Source organism: Dermacentor albipictus, chromosome 8, assembly GCF_038994185.2.
Source record: "Dermacentor albipictus isolate Rhodes 1998 colony chromosome 8, USDA_Dalb.pri_finalv2, whole genome shotgun sequence".
NCBI lineage: Eukaryota > Metazoa > Arthropoda > Arachnida > Ixodida > Ixodidae > Dermacentor > Dermacentor albipictus.
This window is the reverse complement of record NC_091828.1, coordinates 56026246-56045276: the sequence shown is the minus strand read 5'-3', so window position 1 is coordinate 56045276 and position 19031 is coordinate 56026246. Positions and strand designations below refer to the sequence as shown.

Below are 19031 nucleotides of genomic sequence, written 5' to 3'. Positions count from 1 at the left end.
CTAAATCGAAATTCCGCTTGCAACAATCACTAGAAATTAACTTTCTCTGTCAAATGGAACAAATTTCAATAAAATTTGTCCAGAGTTATCTCAGGAAAACGTTATTGCGTTTTACATCTATTTGAATAGGCCGCGTCACAATTGGGCCCCAGCTAAAACTTCCTCTTAAACATGGAGTCATACGCCGCTGTTTCTTGAATCGGCCCGTTTGTCTATAGGGTTTTCTTCATTTCTTATGACATTTGACGCGTTTGGTCTACCGGCACAGTTCCATGATATATATTTGCGCCCTTCCTCTTGTTATCAATTGCAGCTCCCGAGAAAAGGATCATGTTTTCCTTCTGCTCATTAGAGAGAGACATGGCGACTGGGACGAAATAAAACGCACCTTTGAATACTTGCACGGACGTTGTCAATTCGCTTTTGTGGTGATAGGTTTTCTGGTAAAAAAAAACAAACATCCGTGCACTTTATCTACGCTATTTGACAGCTATCACAGCTTGTTTCCAACTAACACCAAATGCGACATGTTACTTCGGCCGAGGCGCTGCAGATAAGTCACTAGATCGATCACGATATTTTACAGCGAAGCTATATATGTCTGGACGATTCGTCCGTCCGTCCGTCTGTCGCCTGTACGCCGAAACCTCCTCCGGCGCAACCCTATGCTAATGCAACTAAAAAAAAAGCGAAACGGAGGCGCGCGATTGGCTGCGCCAGTCGTCACGTCGTTGCTTTCCGTCGCAGCCTAGCGGGTGCGCAGCAGTTTCTCTCCGGCTCCGAAATCTGCAGGGCACGCGTCATACGTACTCCTGGGGAGCAGGCAGCTTTCGATCAGCAACGACGCGAGCAGAACCGGGAACGAGCTCGTCTACGCCGTGCCGATGCTGTAGCCCGGGCACAAGAACAGGCTCATGCCGCCGAGCACAAGTAGCAATTGCGCACCGAGGATGCGGCAGTCTACCAAGCCGTCGTTTAATGAACCGTCGGGATTAACCCAGTGATAAACGCCGGGGCCGCACGTTTCAGCTTCGCCGGTTAACCATCTGTGCGGAGTGCTTGGGCGGTCATTTTTTTCTTTATTTTCTTCATTCCGTTTTGGCTAACTCAGAGGGAGCCTGTTCCAGGGCGCTGCTTTATTATGCGGGTGGGAGTGCAGTCACGGATTCGCCGTATTTCGCAGGGTTATCAAGTCGAAAAAAAAAGCAGTGCGTAATTATGACGTCGCTGAAGATACCGCAGTTAGATGCCCCTTGGCTGTGCCTACAAATGCCTCACTGACACGTTGATAATTATGATAGTATGTCTCGAGTTAGATAATTACAATTCATTCATTCATTCACAAAACTTTATTAGTGTCCTGAAGCCCGGTCTTTTCAGACCGAGGCGGGCCGCGTCCACGTCGGCACCGCCAGGCCGAGCCTTATGGCGTCATCGTGGACCCTCTGGACAGCCCGTAGCTGATCTTGATATGAAGAGCTTGTTATCAACTTGCGCCAGTAAAGCCATTTTTCTTCGGGGTCGGCGAGAGTCGCGGGACAGCCCGCCAGCATGTGTCTGATGTCAATGATGCCATCGCACACGTTACAATCTTTCCTAATTTCTCTTTCGGGGTGAATTTTATTTATGAAGTACGGAGTGGGGTACGTCCCGGTTTGCAGTAAACGTAGCGTCACTGCCTGAGCCCTGTTCAACTTTACGTGTGGCAGTGGAAATTGCCTACGCCCCAAGTAGTAATATTTAGTGATGTCGCTGTAAGTTAGTAAATGATCTTTATGCTCCCCGGAATGGTAGTGGGCGTCGGTTCGGTTCTGACCGGCACGGCAAGCAAGTCCTCGTGCCAGGTCGTTCGTCACCTCGTTGAGGTTGGGCCGAGTCTCGTCCACTTGTGCCATATGCGCAGGAAACCATCGGATTTCAGTTTTGATAGTTTCGACCTTGTCGATAATTTTAGCCGCAGTCCCAGCTACATAGCCTTTGTCAAAGCTCTTAATTGCTGCTTTGGAATCGCTATAGATGAAAGACCATTTACGGTTCCTGATGGCGAGAGCAATCGCGGCTTGCTCCGCCACCGTGGAATCCTTAGTGAAGATGGTGATGGCGTCCCGTACCTCGCCCCGGCTGTCGACCACCACGGCGGTGTAGGCCTCTTTGCCTTTGACCCAGGCAGCGTCTACAAGGGCCGTCTGTTGTCCTAGCTGTTCAATTTCTTTCAACAAAGCTTTCGCTCTCGCTTTTCTCCTGCTAACATTGTGTTCCGGGTGCATATTTCTCGGGAGGGGGGTGGTTCTGATCGCGTCTCTAAGTTTCGCGCTCAATTCTACCTCGGATTCCTTCGGGTTCATTGATCTATTTGGGTCTGTCCCTATCGCTTTGAGTATAAGCCTGCCCGCTCGCGTTTTCGTCAGTCTTTCCTGCTGCGCCATCTGTTGCGCTTCCGCCATCTCCTCTATCGTATTGTGCACGCCTAGGTTCATGAGCTTCACGTTCGAGGTGCTGATGGGTACACCTAGGGTAGCCTTCACTAACTTTCTGATCAGAGTGTTTAGCTTGTTCAGCTCGGCCTGCGACCATTTAAATAGACCTGCCACGTAGGTGAAGTGACATAGAGCGAAGGTGTGCACTAGCCTTAGAGCGCTGTCCTCACCCAGGCCTCTGTGTCTGTTGCTGATTCTCCTTAGTAATCTGATGACTTGGTCCGTCTTGTTTGAAATGTGCTGAATGGTATTCAGGTTGGTACCTCCCGCTGCTATGTGGAAGCCTAAAACTTTAATATTTTCCACCTGCCTGATCGCGGATCCGTCGTGACAGCGTAACATAATCTTGGGTTCCTCCCCGGGGACGTAGCCCCTGGGTCTTCGACCCCTGCGTCGATGTTTTAGGACCAAAAGCTCCGACTTTGCCGCCGAACAGTTGAGTCCCATCTCGCCTAGCGTGCTTTCCACGGCGTATATGCTCTCTTGCAGTCTGGTCTCCGTTTGGCCTACGTTACCGTTGGCGCTCCATATGGTTATATCATCGGCGTATATTGCAAAGTGTATACCTTCTATACTCTCCAGTTTCCTCGCGACTCTGGTCATTGCTAGATTAAATAGCATGGGCGAAAGTACGGCCCCTTGCGGGGTGCCCCTGTTTCCCAGGTTCATCACCTTCGATTTTAGTTCACCTAGCGTGAGGCTCGCTTGCCTACCGCCCAGAAACGCTTTGACTACACTGTATAGCCTCTCGCCCAACCCCAGCTCGGACAGGACCTCTAGGATGGCCTTGTGCTCTATGCGATCAAAAGCTTTTTCGACATCTAGTCCCAGAATCGCTCTCGCGTGCACCGGGCTAACGTGTATGAGCTGGTGTTTGATCAGGAGCATGGCGTCCTGAGTCGATAGTCCGGGGCGGAAACCGATCATGTTATACGGGAGTATGTCATTTTGCTCGACGTATCTAGTGAGTCTGTTGAGAATAACGTGTTCCATAGCTTTACCTATGCACGATGTAAGCGATATTGGACGTAGGTTATCCAGATGGAGTGGTTTGCCCGGTTTTGGTATGAGGATGGTGTTAGCTATCTTCCATTCCTCCGGATAGTCTCCCTTTCTCCACAACTCGGTAAAATGATCCGTCAGAAAAGTGATCGACTCATCGTCTAGATTCATTAAGAGTTTATTGGTAATACCATCGGGTCCGGCTGCCGATCTACTAGAGAGACCATGGAGGGCGGCCCGTACCTCACCCTCGGTGAAATCGCGGTCCATTTCCTCGCATGGTCCTCCCATGTACTCCACGCGTTCGTCGCCATCGCCCGGTTGTTCGAGCGGGAGATATTTATCCGCGAGCTGTCTCATGACTACCTTCTGAGTCGTGCACTGGCTGACTTGATGTACCAGTTTTGTAATTGCTGTTCTCTTGTTTGACTTTGTGTCGCTCTCGTTCAATAGATGTTTGAGGATGTTCCAACTGCCTCCATGTTTGATTCTGCCGTCTGCCAAGTGGCAAACTTCGTCCCACTGCTGTTTCACGAGCGTTCTCGAATGCTCCTCGATCTGTCTGTTTAGCAACGCTATCTTTTTCCTGAGCTTTCGGTTCAGTCTATGCCTTTTCCATCTTTGCAGAATGGATTGTTTGGCCTCGATCAGATGCGCGAGCCTACTGTCTATGCTCTCTATGTTTTCTTCGGTCTTAATTTCTTTAGTGGCTTCCCTGAGGTCCTCTTCGAGCTGGTTGATCCAGGTCTGGAAGGACTGTCTGCCCGCTTCTAGCGGTTCCGATTCTAGTCTCTTCGCTCTAACTTTCCTAAAAAGATCCCAGTCCGTGCACCGAAAGGTTCTAGTCTCTTGTTTCGGCATACCTATACCTATGTGTATGATATAGTGGTCGCTGCCTAGATCGGTGCCCGAGTTTTCCCAACTAGCTTGTTTCGAGTTGTTGACAAAAGTTAGGTCGGGCGTAAAGTCCCTGCACGTGGACGTGCCACAGCGGGTGGGGAAAGACGGATCGGTGATCAGGCACAGTCCCAGGTCCGTGGCAAGGTTCCATAACCCCTCACCTTTCTTTGTATTCCAAGCGTATCCCCACGCTTGGTAGGGGGCATTAAAGTCCCCTCCGATGATGAGCGGGGAGTTCTTTGCGACTGCGAGTGCCTTGTTGAAAAGTGCCCTAAAGCTTTGTTTCTTGTAGGTGGGACTGCTATAAATGTTCAGGCAGAAGATACTCTGCGCCCTGCCCTTGTGCCTTTTGAGTACGACTTCTACTAGGATATACTCGATTTTACTCAATCCGAGATGGATATCGTGTTTGATAAAAGGTAGCTTTTTGTCAACGAGGGTGGCCAATCCCCTTCCGGAATCTTTTTCTCTAGATACCGATTTGTACCCGGTTAGCTTTACTTCGTCCGCTAAAGTTTCCTGCAGCATAATTACTTTTGGTTTGACCCCCATCGATCTAATTAATTGGCGCAGCGATGCCTTTTTGTTGTGGAATCCGCGACAATTCCACTGCCACACACTAAAACTGTGGGCGCTATCCATGATTATTGAATGGGTTAATTTTGCTGTTACCCGCGATCGATCTCTTTGGAGCGCCCCCTGACGTTCCGGAGAGCGATTTTACGCTTTCTGATTCTGAGGGCAAGAATTCGTCGTCGTCGCATTTCGTTTCGAGTTTCTTGAATCGCTGTTCGGCCGTTAACCTCCATTTCCATAGTTTATCCACTTTGAAGTTAGTCCTTTCCGTCGTTTCTCTAATTTCTTTGATTACCTCTTTCAGCTCGCTGAGGACTGAGAAAACCGAGTCAGTTTCGGGGCTTACTGCTCTTTTTTTCGGGGCGGGAGAGTTATCTCCCTCGCTTGGTTCGTTGCTTTGACCTACTGGTCTGGCTACTGCTACGCTGGCAGAGCTCGGCTGTGCCTTCTTTTTCAGTTCTGCTACCTGTTTGGTCAGCTCTTCATTAGCTTTACGCAAAGAGTTTACCTCCCTAATCAACTGTTCTATTCTGGCATCATTGCACTCAGTCACCGCCGGCGTAGTGGCGCCACCAACGATTCTCACCGTACCTTTGACTTTATCCGCCCAGGCGGTCCCAACTGTCGGCTTGGCACCGGGTGTTCCATCTTCGAAGAGCGCCTGGGCTCCTCCAGACTTGGAGCGGCTTCTCCCCCTCGCGGCCGATCGCGACCGGGCGCGTTCCCTTTGCACCTGCGATCCTCCCGACTTGGAGCGGCTTCTCTCCCTCGTGGCCGATCGTGACTGGGCGCGTTCCCTTCGGCGAGCTCGTACCACATAGGGTGTTTGAAACCTCTGCTTGCACACCTTGTCTCCGGTGGGATGGTCTCCTCCACAGAACTTGCACTTGGGCGTGCAAACGTGGTCCGATCGTGGGTTGGGGGCTCCACACCCTCTACACTGAACAGAGTCCGGCGTGGGGCACACGTCCGAGCGGTGTCCTACCCTACCACAAGTGAAGCACACATCAAATTGTTTCCTGTAGAGATAACATCTCAACAAGGTCGGCCCGTAGCGCACAAAGTTTGGCACTTTCAGTCCATCGAAGAGGACGATGACTGAGCCTGACGTCTTGATGCGCTTGGCGGCCAAAGCGAGCGGGTTGCGCTCATGCACGATATTTCTTGTGATAGTAGACTGGGAGTCCTCGATGTCGACTTGTCTAATCACCCCTTTGCACGTGGCGTGCGGGGCCGTCTCGTACGCATTGACCTCGTACTCCGTGTCCACGATTTTGAAGGACTTCATTCTCACGTACCTTGCCGCATGGTCTGGTTCAGGCGTGCTCACCACCACGATATTTTGCGTGAAGTTGGGGCACACCATGTCTTCACTTGCTTGCTCTGCCGTTAGGCCTGAAGCCTCGATCACTGCAGTTCCAATAGCGGTGGTACTTACTTTGCTCAAATTTAGTCCTCCTCGTGGCCTGATTATAATTTTCCGATGCTCCTCGGGCAGTTGGGGCATCCTTGAGGCCTTTACTATACGGTACTTGATCGAACCGGTGTTGGTGGCGGGTCCCTTGCTGCCGCCGGACGCTTGTGAGGTACTTGGCGTCGCGTTCGCCGCGTTGCTGCTCTTCTTTCCGGCACGGTATCGTCGTCCGGTAGCCACTTGCCAACCGAAATCTTCCTCGTTGTTGTCCTCTTCGTCTTCCATACGGGAGTCTGCCATGTCCCCTGGCACGTAGGCCGGCAAGGCCTAATGGGCCCTGCTCCTCGCTAGGGTTAGCTCCGCACGTAGTGGGATGAACAGAGAAAGTCCAATAAAATTGTCAAAAATTGGTTCCCACCTCGAAACTTCGTATCAGTCGAGTCTGGGCAACTTCACGAATCTGATGATGTGCTTGAAATCGTCGTACCTCGAAAAATTGGCCAGCGGAACATCGAAAAAGACGGAGCCGATGTGAGAGACGTGTCTGCTCCGTGCTCTTCTTCTTCTTAATTACAATTACATTATACAATTACAATTACATTATACAATTACAATTACATTATAATTACAATTACCTAACTAAATCTCACAACGAAAATATTACTGGCAGCTACTCCACTGTGCTGAAAACAATATGCACTAAGTTTTCTTCGAGTAACGCATTGCTTTTCTTAAATCTTGGTGCATGATAGTCAATTGGGACACGCTGTATATATTTATGACCTCTGCATGCAAGTGACGATGTTTCCATCCTAATAAATGTTGGAAATTATTACAAGTCTTTTGTTTTAATGAGTCGTTAGCTTTGCTTACTGGAAAGAGAAGCGATACTGAGACACATCTTATTTATGTGTATTTCACATGCCATTGGTAAAAGAGTGTGCCGAAGGGGTCACTAAAGACTATGAGTTTTTTTTTTTCAAGGTCAAAAAAGCATGCAAAGCATTTCGAAGCTAGGTGAACATACATCAATGTATCCATTCTCTAGGCATAAGCTATCCATCACTTTAGAAATAATTATTTGGCTACTTCTTTCTCTTTATATAATAAACTTTGTCCTGTGTATATTTAAATATATTGCGTATGTGCATGGTGTTTACAGTGGAAATTCAAAACAACGTTATAGTGAGAAAATACAGAGGAGGCAGCCGCCGCTGGTACTTGTAATACGCTTATTCTTCTATTGTCAGGATTTGCAGAAATAAAGCAAAATATGAATTAAAACCTGTGCACGTGTGCGCCAACAGTGAAGCAGCAAACTATTAGCCAGAATTAAATTTTAAGAGAAAAGGTCGAGGCAAGTAAAAAAAAACCTCAAATGATGTGGGTGACAAAACTCTCGCAATGACACGACGGGGGGGGGGTTGGCTTTGGCATCGCCGGAGGTGGGCTCGACTCCCCCCGCAAAACTCCGGAGAGGGGGCTCGGGCCCCAGAGTTCCCCCCTGTAGTCAGCGCCTATGCGTTAAATAGCGACACAGGTCTCGACTTATGCTGCTCCTAATTTTTTTTCTCCACGATATGAGCATGTACTCATAGCAAAGCTATTTCTACAAAGAGTGCAACTTTTGTTGTAACAAGGTTTAATTATAATGGCGTAAAAATTTGGTGTCTATACTACTTGTTGGGCAAGGTTTGCCTGTAGGGCTCAATGTTCAGCAGCATTAGTGTGAACCTGCCTAACTACCTATGTTCACTTTAAGCAAACACCCAGAGGAACTTCATCCTATGCAGAAAAGAGATGTTGAGAGTACTGTGCTGCAGCCTGTGCCAATGTTTTAATGTATCTATCAGGTGAAGCAAATAGTCAACAACTCAACGAAGCTGCTCCCACATTCATTTGTCTGACAAAAACTTGATTTATTACTTCTTCCTTCCCTTCTTGTGCTTTGCATTTTGCGGTCGATTCCTGCCCTTGTGGTTGAGGCCACCTTTCTTCTTCGAGGACTTCTCCTTGCCATGGTGTTTCTTGCCTGCTTTCCGTCGTCTGGGGTTTTCGGAAACCCTGCAGGGATGAACAAGAATGTCAAATATTAGAAAGCATATATCATTAGCCAAAGAGTGCTACTGGTACCTGACCTGCATAAGTACGTTATGCAGGCTTAAAGGAATACTGACACAAAATTTTTCTGACCTGCATTTTTTTTCTCTTTGATTTTTATGCAATGCTGCATCCTCTATAATTATGGTAGAAAGTCTCAGGAATGCTGCAAAACATGCTGTCTCCTCATCCCATCGAGTGCTATGGACTCGGATTTTGACAGAAAGGCCATAGAGTGTGTGTAAATCTCACTGATATCTGGTACCACAAGACTGCCACAACAAATTCCAGCTGCAATGAGTCTCCTTTTTCATGTCCAAAGCTGCGCTAGGCTAGGCACATGTTTTGAACTGGTCGCACTATAAGGTGACATAATTATTTGTTGCACTATCGGGGAGTTGAGGCCCCATAGTGTAATTATTGGGTCGACGGCAATCTAAAAAACAGTAAAAACTGGATAAAAATTTTCTATCAGTACTCCTTTACGTTGAACATCCCCTCCTCTCAAGCAGCTGCCTGTACATCCATCCTAAAATTAGAATTTCTTGTATGTTTCAGGTGCTAGCATTCAAGAATATGAATGAAGAGGACAGCGTTATACTGTGTCCTCAAATGTTATTAAATATGTCTTCTTTTTTTCTCTCTCAGTCGTGGTTTACCGTAGTCATGCCAAATGTTGGAAGTAAGTGCTTTTACACACGCAGCTACAGTAGTGAGCTAATAGTGCTATTAAAGTAAAACCTCATCAATTTGACCCCAGTTAATTTGCAATTTGAGTGGGCACGGCGGCACTACTAGCATGCGGTGCACTAATCCTCTCATCTTCGTTGTGCAGCTCGCCCTTGGTCTGTGTTTTCATGGCGCCGAGAGCAGCATCCAGGATCCCGGGATAACCTTTGTCTCCCCACCGGTGAATGAAGCGCCCGTCCACGTGTGGGATACGCTGACGTCATCAGACTATCATCGTCCAAGTCACCTTGGGACGGCAACGTGCGCAGACTGTTCGGCGCATAAGCCGCTACGAGCGCCACCACAGGAGTGGACCATATATATCCCGCACGGGCACTACATCGGCAGTGGGCACGGCGGCACTACTAGCATGCGGTGCACTAATCCTCTCATCTTCGTTGTGCAGCTCGCCCTTGGTCTGTGTTTTCATGGCGCCAAGAGCAGCATCCAGGATCCCGGGATAACCTTTGTCTCCCCACCGGTGAATGAAGCGCCCGTCCACGTGTGGGATACGCTGACGTCATCAGACTATCATCGTCCAAGTCACCTTGGGACGGCAACGTGCGCAGACTGTTCGGCGCATAAGCCGCTACGAGCGCCACCACAGGAGTGGACCATATATATCCCGCACGGGCACTACATCGGCAGTGGGCACGGCGGCACTACTAGCATGCGGTGCACTAATCCTCTCATCTTCGTTGTGCAGGTGAGAAGGTCTTTTGGAAAATGCTTCAGCTCTAGCGACCGTTTTTTGGTAGTGCTGCCGTGCCCGCAGCTTTGTCACGGGGTGTTTGATGTGGCTGTATTTCTGTTTAAGTTGCTACTGTTATCAGGAGACGTCGAAACGAACCCCGGCCCTGAACTAAAGGACATCGTTAAGCAACTGAAGGAAATTGCTGCTGATATCAAAGAAATAAAGGAAGAACGTCTTGCAGATATAGAGACCAAATTAGATGCTATAGCACTTCTAGAAAGCAAACTACAATCTTGTCAGACCGAGATTTCCCGCATGAGTCGCGTAATAGAAACAATGGAACAAAAAATTGATGACCTTGAGAACAGAAGCAGGAGAGCTAACTTGATAGTTTATGGCATACCAGAATCGGAAGAAGAAACGAGCGACTGTCTTGAGCAGATAGTTAACAGAGATATCGTACAAGATATCCTAGAGTTGGACCCAGTTACGATAGAACGCATACACCGGTTAGGCAGACCGCAAGCGAAAAAGACTAGGCCGGTAATTTTTAAACTTCTAAATTCCAGCGACAAATCGGCAATATTGAAAAAAGGTTTTAAACTTAAAGGCTCAAAATTTGCCATTGGGGAAGATTTTTCTCCTAAAATACGCGACATTAGAAAGAAACTGTGGAACAGTGCCAAAGAAAATCGCGACAAACACGACAAAGTCTCCCTCGCCTTCGACAAACTATACATTAACAGTCGCGCCTTTGTTTGGGACGACGAAACTAATGACAAAGTACCCCTTAAAAAAAACGAAGCGGATTCAAGCAAAACAAACGGCCCGCCAATGACGCGGAGAAGAGCTCGATAAGACAACTAACAATCGTAAATGTGAACGCAAGAAGCTTACTAAACAAAATAGAATCTTTCGAAAACCTGTTAACTGATCGCGAACCTGATATAGTCGCCGTTACGGAAACGTGGCTTTTACCGGATGTTTCCAACCATGAAATCATTCCACCGAATTATTCAGTCATTCGAAAAGATCGGGGTTCCCGTGGGGGTGGCGTGGCTCTTCTGATGAAGAAAAACCTTCCATTTGTTTTATTGCCAGATGTATCAGGTGCTGAAAGCGTGTTTTGCAAGATTCTTTGTAACAACACTACTATTTGTGTGGGTTGCTTCTATAGAAGCCCGTCTTCGGGTGATGAGAGCATTTCTGCCATTCATGAGTTTCTGCACCGATATGCTAACAACTGTAGAATTATCCTTATGGGAGACTTTAACCTTCCAGACGTAGACTGGGTAACTATGCATCACACATCATCTGCTTCAAAAATTCTGTTTGACCTAATGTTATCATTTAACCTTCACCAAATAATCCTAGAACCGACGCGTAAGCAAGGTTCAGCAAACAATATCCTTGACCTTATACTAATCAGTGATCATTTTTCTGGGCACCAACCACAGACAGAAATTATTGAAGGCATTTCAGATCACAACATACCGCTATGCTTGTTGCCTCTGGACTGCTCGATAAGAACGCGTTGTAGTACGTCTATAGTAACCAACTTCGAGAAGGCGGATGACGCCAGCATACTAACCCACCTTGCGCACGAATTTCAAGCCTTCACTGAAATAACCTCCGACCCGTCAGTCGATGTGAACACAGCCTGGCTTCATTTTAAGAATATGGTCTGCCACTGTGTAACTAACTATGTGCCGTTAAAAAACAAGCGGCCACAAAGAACAAGCCCATGGATAACTCGGGAAGTCATCCACGCAAAACGTCATGTAAAAAGGATACGTAACTCTATTAAAAATCATGGATCATGCCCATCCAAAACTAGCAAACTAGCATGCGCAGTAGAACATTTTCGACAGACAGCCAAAGAAGCTAAGGAACATTATTTTCATGTAACGCTGCCTAACTTTCTGACAAACAGCCCTCAGCGATTCTGGAACCACTTCCGCCCTACTAAAGACACGCTATCGGACTTGTCTCCTGAGGAAAAAACTAACAACGCTAATGCGTACAATAACTATTTTCACTCGAACTTCACAAAAGATGACGGTAACCTCTCAGACTTGAGTAGCAGTTCAACATCGAGCATCGATCCTTTAATCATATCTGACGCGGGTATCCTTAACATGTTGCTCACCCTTGACCCTAAAAAATCATGCGGGCCAGATGAAATTCCAAACCATTTTCTAAAGAGATACGCAGAGTGGTGCAGCCGATACTTGGGCCTCATATTTCGAAAATCCCTATCACAATCATCCTTACCCGATGACTGGAAAAATGCTAAAATCATCCCAATACACAAAACAGGAGACACCTCATTGCCCTCTAATTATCGACCAATATCTCTTACTAGCACCGCCTGCAAGATGCTCGAGCATATCATCCTTAAACACCTAACAAACTTTCTTGACACTCACAACTTATTAACGCCACACCAGCACGGATTCCGCCATGGATTGTCAACCGTCACGCAGCTTACGGAAGTTGTGCATGACCTCGCATTTAACATCAATAACTGTAGCCAGACTGATATAATATTATTAGACCTTTCCAAAGCATTTGATCGCGTATGTCACAGTAAATTATTAACAAAATTGCGAGGTTTTATTGGGGATGGGGAAATTTTAGACTGGGTAACAGATTTCTTAACAAACCGGACACAATTCGTACTATTTCAGCATGTGGAATCTGCGACAGTGCCTGTCACATCAGGCGTCCCCCAAGGATCCGTGTTGGGGCCACTGTTATTTTTAATTTTCATTAACGACATAACCAGAAATATTGACTGTAACATCAAACTGTTTGCTGATGACTGCATCCTCTACCAAACAATTAACACCTACGAAGATCATGTTTCGCTTAGCAACTCACTAGACCAGCTAAATGAATGGTGCAAAAAATGGCAAATGACGATAAACACAACTAAATCAGTTTGCATGACGGTAACAAGAAAAAAACAACCTTACGACTTTCCATACTTTATTAACGGCACAATGCTAACGAAAGTTCACTAGTATAAATACTTAGGCATCACTCTAACTTCTGACCTGAGATGGGACGCGCACATTGCCAACGTGACCTCGAAGGCATTACGCAAGCTATTTTATCTCCGAAGATGTCTCCACCTTGCACCAACGTCGACTAAGCTTCTCGCGTATACTACTTTCGTTAGACCGCTTTTGGAGTACGCTAACACAGTTTGGTTTCCCCACTCAGTAACTAACATAACGAAACTGGAAAAAGTACAGCGAAAAGCGTTCCGGTTTATTCACAACAAGTATAAGCGTACAGATTCACCCACTAACCTTGCGGCTATATCGGGTTTAGGGACGCTCTCATCAAGGGCGAAACAAGCACGGCTAAAATTTTTATTTAACTTGATTCACAATTATTATAAGATTGACCTAACAAAATACATATGTTTTTCGCAGTCACGATCATCGAGACATAAACATGCACACGCTTTAACAGAATATTCATGCCATAATGACACATTCATGTACTCTTATTTCCCCCTCGTCAGGGGCGTAGCCAGGGGGGGGGCTTATGGGGCTTCAGCCCCCCACGAAATGTTTTCGTGCTGTCCATGCACCGCCGACCAAAGAGACCCCCGGCGCCGGAAATCCCTCTGGATTTTGTCTAGAATGTCTTTTTGACGCTCCAAAAGACATTTAACCACGAAGATTGCAAACTCGGGCTGGATTTCGTGGCAACGCCCATACACCGGGAGTCACATAACGCCAAGCAGTCCCATCCGAGCACAAAGTTTCAAGGGCGCTTTGATGGTGAGCGGGCTCGCCGCGGCATCTCACTGAGGCCACGGAATCTATGGAGCGCATGGATATCAATTGCGAAACTTTATGGGTATAAGTCTCATAAGCTCTTGATGTGAAAGGTGCATTGACATTTCCAAAGTTGTGCTTTAGATTTTCAATTGCGGAACTTTGTGGGTTTAATGTTGTTATAAACATTTGACGCCAAAGGTCTATTGACTTTTCTAAAGTCTTACATCGGAACATACAACGACACAAGCCAAATCAACACACTAGCAGACGAGTTGACAAAGCAGGCAGCGAGGTCCAATGAGGCGAAGCGTTGGGGTGGTTCATTTGTGCCATCATGTCACATAAAAAAAATCAACATTTTTTTTAACCTACGCCAGAACATCCATGTCAAAACACTAAAGCCAGCCAAAGTAAATACGTTCTTATTTATTTTTTCTACTTTGACTTTTATTCACGAGGACACATTGAGCCTCTTCAATTTTTTTTTTGTTCTCGCTACCCTACCCGCGGGCTGTCAGAGCCAGCCAGAGCGCATACGTTTTTCTCGTATGGCCCCAACCACCGTGCGGTGCACTTCGGTGCGCGTTCGGTTTGCTCTGGCCGAGTGGATTTTCACCGGACAGGGTTTTGGACCCTTTCTGGCTAGCAGACGAGAAAAAAAACAATGGTCACTCGCCGCCACCACTGTGGGGACTCGAAGGATTGCACCGCATTCCTTGAGCGGAACCTTTCCGGAAAGTCTTGTTTCGCCGCTGTAGGATACTGAGCAGTATGCGTATGGTTCTCCGTAGACCAAGCGTCTAATATTTTCTTCGGTATTCCTTCCGTAGCCCCATTAGGTGACCGAAGTAGGCATTAGATTCTGGCCGACATGCTTTCCTATGCGTTCTTTTTTCATTTTGGTGCCTCCGCCTCACAGAAAAAAAATACATTGTTGCGGCGCAGCGAATTGTCACCTGTGAAAGTTCGGTTTTGATACTTCTTTTGCGGAAAGTAATGGGCAACGGGACGCTTCAGTTGCCGGATACGTTTATTATATTATTGCGAAAGCAATTATATGGACACTCCAGGCGCGTTCCTGTCATCGCCCTCATGTTTCGTATAAAGTCCAAGGGTGATAACATCGTGACCACGCGCTGCGTGCTGTATGTGCGAGTGAAAGCGTAGGAGGGGAGGTGGAATGTGTGAGGCGACGATGGTGGCTCAGTCTTGTGTGCGAATAGGAGAAAAGCGGGGAGCAAGCGCGCCGCCTTCCGTCGCGCGCAATACATCGGGGGGAGTGAATGGAATGGGGGCGGAATATAGGATTCTGTGAATCTATAATTGTGCAAGATGTTTATTTGCCTTGTTTGACGCATTATATACAGTTACTTCTTCTTACATACATATACGCATTGGAGACTTATACGTATACTTAAATATCTTGTTGCGAGGTTTTTTGTATACATGCAGTGAACTTTGTTTCCAGTGACACTTTTTTGTCCTTTATCAAGCCGTGTTTTCGCATTTGCATATCCCATTGTATCTTTGCATTTCTAATGTACGAGGGCGAGTCAAATGAAAGTGACCCTACCCTAACCGCGCACTAATGGTTCGGTTCATTATCTGCGAGGCATGCGCGCAGGAGAACGGCATGTCTCATTTACAAAAGTGACACGCAGGTGTGAAGATAAACGTTCTTTAATGCTCTCATACACTTGGTTGAATATGGTTGTGTCACATAATGGACACTTCAAAAGTTGAACAGCTCGGTGTCGCGAAGTTTTTGACAGCTGAAGGTGTTTCCAAAACATAAATTAATCACCTATGACTGCCGTGTACGTTGAACACTGCATTTCATTGACCACTGTGAAGCGTTGGAGCAAACGGTTCAAAGGACGTTGCAAAGACATTCCAAGACCGGGCCAAAACCATCGTGCAATCACCCCCCACACAATTTCAAAGGTTCATGAGCTGCTGAAACAAGAGCGGAGGATAAGCATCGATGAACTGGCAGACCGTCTGAACATCAGTCACGGTTCGGTTCACGCCATAATTCATGAGCTTCTCGGTTATCGGCTATTTGGTGCGCAATGGATCCCCAAGATTTTTATCCATCGCGAAAAGACGGAGAGGTTTCGCGCTGCCTTGACTCATCTGATCGGGTATCACAATGAGCATGACGACTTCTTGTTTGCAACTGTGATCGGGGACGAACCTTGGTGCCACTACTACGAGCCTGAAACACGACGGCAAAGCTTACAGTGGAAACATTCGAATTTACCACGCCCAAAGAACTGAAAGGCCATCATTTCCGCTGGAAAGGTGTGGTTGACTTTTTTTTTCGATCGACAGGGTCCATTACTGATAGAATTTGCTAAATCTTTTGAGGCTATCAATTGTTTCCAATATTGTGAAACGCCAGAACGGAAGCGTGTCGCAATCAAGAACGAACAACCTTGAAAATTGACGAATGGGGTCATCTTGTTCCACGACAATTCATGTCCCCACGTCGCTTATGTGGTTAATGCAAAACTGGCAAAGTTCAAGTGGGAAACGCTGCAACATCCGCCATACAGCTCAGACCTGTCACCTCGCGACTTCTACATTTTGGGGCAACCGAAAAAACAGCTCATGGGAGCCAGATACAGACTTTTTGAAGCAGCAACCCAAGGAGTTTTATAAGACGGGAATCACGCAACTCGTTAGTCAATAGGACAAATGTCTAAATTCTCTTGAAGACTACTTTTAAATAAAGTACCCCGTTCTTGGCTCATTCATTTGACTTGCCATCATATATCTTGCAGAACTCCTGCTTTTTATACGTGCTGTCTGTCGCGACTATAACTTCGGTGCAATTACTTACGATACACGACAAGGGACAGCGACAGCTACTCCTGCGTAATACATTGGAACAAACGACAGCGTCATTGAGATTTTTCGCTGGCCATTGCATATATATAAGAATGTAAGCACGGTTCTTGAATGACAAAGTTTCATTAACATATTTGTCCTCAACTTGTTCAGTTCATTGCCTTTTAATTTTTCATATCAGCGGCATGCACTGCTTTCCTGGTATCGAACTGATACAGTTCTAAAGTTCGTGTGATATTTTCTTTACTTAATAAATAGACAAAAAACATGGAAGCATTGATGTCAGTTATGCTGGGCACAATTTTTGGCACATAAGAGTATAATATTTTATGAAAAAATACATATTTTACTTGTATTTACAGCGCGTAGCTTTCAAGAATTCGTTTGCAGCATCTTTGGCCATGACAATGCAGTTATTATTCATGTATTTGATCCCTCGATAAATTGCTTAAGAGGAAGCTTTAGCTCGGGCCCAATCCGACGCGGCCTATTCAAATACTTGTAAAACGCAGAAACGCTTTTCTGAGATAATCCTGCTAATCGATTTTATTGAAATTGGTTATATTTGAGAGAGAAAGTTAAATCCTAGTGTCTGTTGGAAACAGAACTTCGACTCAGGGCCCGAATTTAGTTTAAAATATTTTGGAAAATTCAAAAGTTTGAAAAAATAGAAGCACGACATTTACAAACTAATAGCTATGCATGAAGAACAGATATTGTGGTTCTGTAAACGGCATTTATTATAACAGTCAAAGCGGACAACTTTGCTGTGTGAATTTGTATCTTACGTGAATTGGTTACGTAGTGTACAAGGGTTCTGCAAAAGCCGTATTTCCACAATACTAAATTTTTTTGATATTCATGTGTAACATACCTATTTTGTCAGCTGTAGATGTACTATTAGATGCAATTCACAGAATTGTGATATCATTTTTTCATTGTTGAGTCACAGAGTTATAAACTTGATAGTTTCGCTTTCTGAAAAGTTTCAATTTTGTCCAATTTTTAATAAATAATTGACCACCTAAATTAAAAATTCCAAGCCAGTAGTCACTAGAATTAAACGTTTTCTTTTAAATGCAGCAAACCTCCTCAAATTTGGTGAAGTGGTTGCAGGAAAAACGAATTCCCCTTCTACATGTACTTAAATAGGAGCACACGAGCTAAGGCTTCCTTTTAAGGAGGAGGCTGAGCTGCAACGAGCAGCTACATATATATATATATATATATATATATATATATATATATATATATATATATATATATATATATATATATATATATGTTGATATGTTGGGCCAGTGGCGTAGCCCCCCCCGAACAAAATTTCTGGCTACGCCACTGCCCCTCGTGATAAGGGAATGGAATCGCCTCGATCCGTCAGTCATTTCTGCAGACTCATTATCTCAGTTCGCATCACGGTTAGAATCCACATCTAGTAATCAGTAACGCAGTCTCATTCACATAATATGCTTTGTAATTCTTGTAAGTCATGCTGATTATCGTGAGGGTGTTTACTGTTATTTTTGTTCCCGTTTGCTGTTTTTTTTGCGATGTATTATCTGTATTGCTGCGCATGTCTCCTAGAAATGTGTTATCTATATTTGTTTCTTTTATGTATTCTTACCTTGTTCCTTTACGTTCCTTGTTTGGCTTATTGACACGCAATTTGTATGTGCACGTGTATTACCATGTCTTTCATTTCTGTATGTCCACCTGCTATGGTCCCTGATGGGACTGGCAGTATTGAAAATAATAATAATAATAAATAATAATAAATCGGATAATTCAGACTCGTCCTATGGTCTCGGCAAGTGTAAGCATTATTGAATAGCATCAGACTCTTATTATCCCGTTAATTGAGACATATTTGACCTTACAACTACTGATTTGGCCCACCCTTGGACCGCAGCAAGCACAGAGCGCCGCAAATCTACGATATAGAAGAGAAGGAAAGGCGCTAGTGTTCAACTGAAACGAAGCAGCAAAGTCGGCATCGCTAGTCATCAGTGGAAAACGACAAGAACACCGAAACACTTTATGTTTATTTGTCTTCATAGCCTCTATTCTTGCATTTCATGCTACGCATGACACTGTGTCGTGTGCATGAATTTAGACCTGCACTGTGATCATGGTTTCACCTGCAGCAGTTGTGCCTAACAGTAATTTCATTTTGACTTGGTGAGCGCGTTGGCAGCGTGGCTTTCAGAACTGCCTAGTCACCATCCATGACAATGCCGATTGTGGTTTCGTTTGCAACCAAACAGTCGTTAACGTTTTAACTCAGTGTGTGTTGTACACGTGCCTTCAGACTGCATAGGCACCATTTCTGATAGCGGCGTCGATAGCAACCACAGTTTCTTCTGCAGCTGACATGGTAAACAGCAGTTTGGTTCTGACTCAGTACAATGCATAAGCAATAGCACAGCCTGCATGCTGGCCTTGAATCTCCTGGCTTCATCACGATACACAGATGAGGTCTGATGCCA

At 45.8% G+C, this 19031-nt stretch overlaps 1 protein-coding gene across 1 annotated transcript in view; it reads right to left on the bottom strand.

Annotated features, from left to right (window-relative positions):
* Positions 1 to 8267: 8267 nt before the first annotated feature.
* The window catches only part of LOC135921741 (ribosome biogenesis regulatory protein homolog), a 43262-nt gene continuing 32498 nt past the window's right edge, over positions 8268 to 19031 (bottom strand). Inside the window, exon 12 of the mRNA XM_065456041.2 lies at positions 8268 to 8433. Within this exon, the coding sequence (XP_065312113.1) occupies positions 8292 to 8433 (142 nt within the window). The 3' untranslated portion in view covers positions 8268 to 8291. The remainder of the gene's footprint in view (positions 8434 to 19031) is intronic.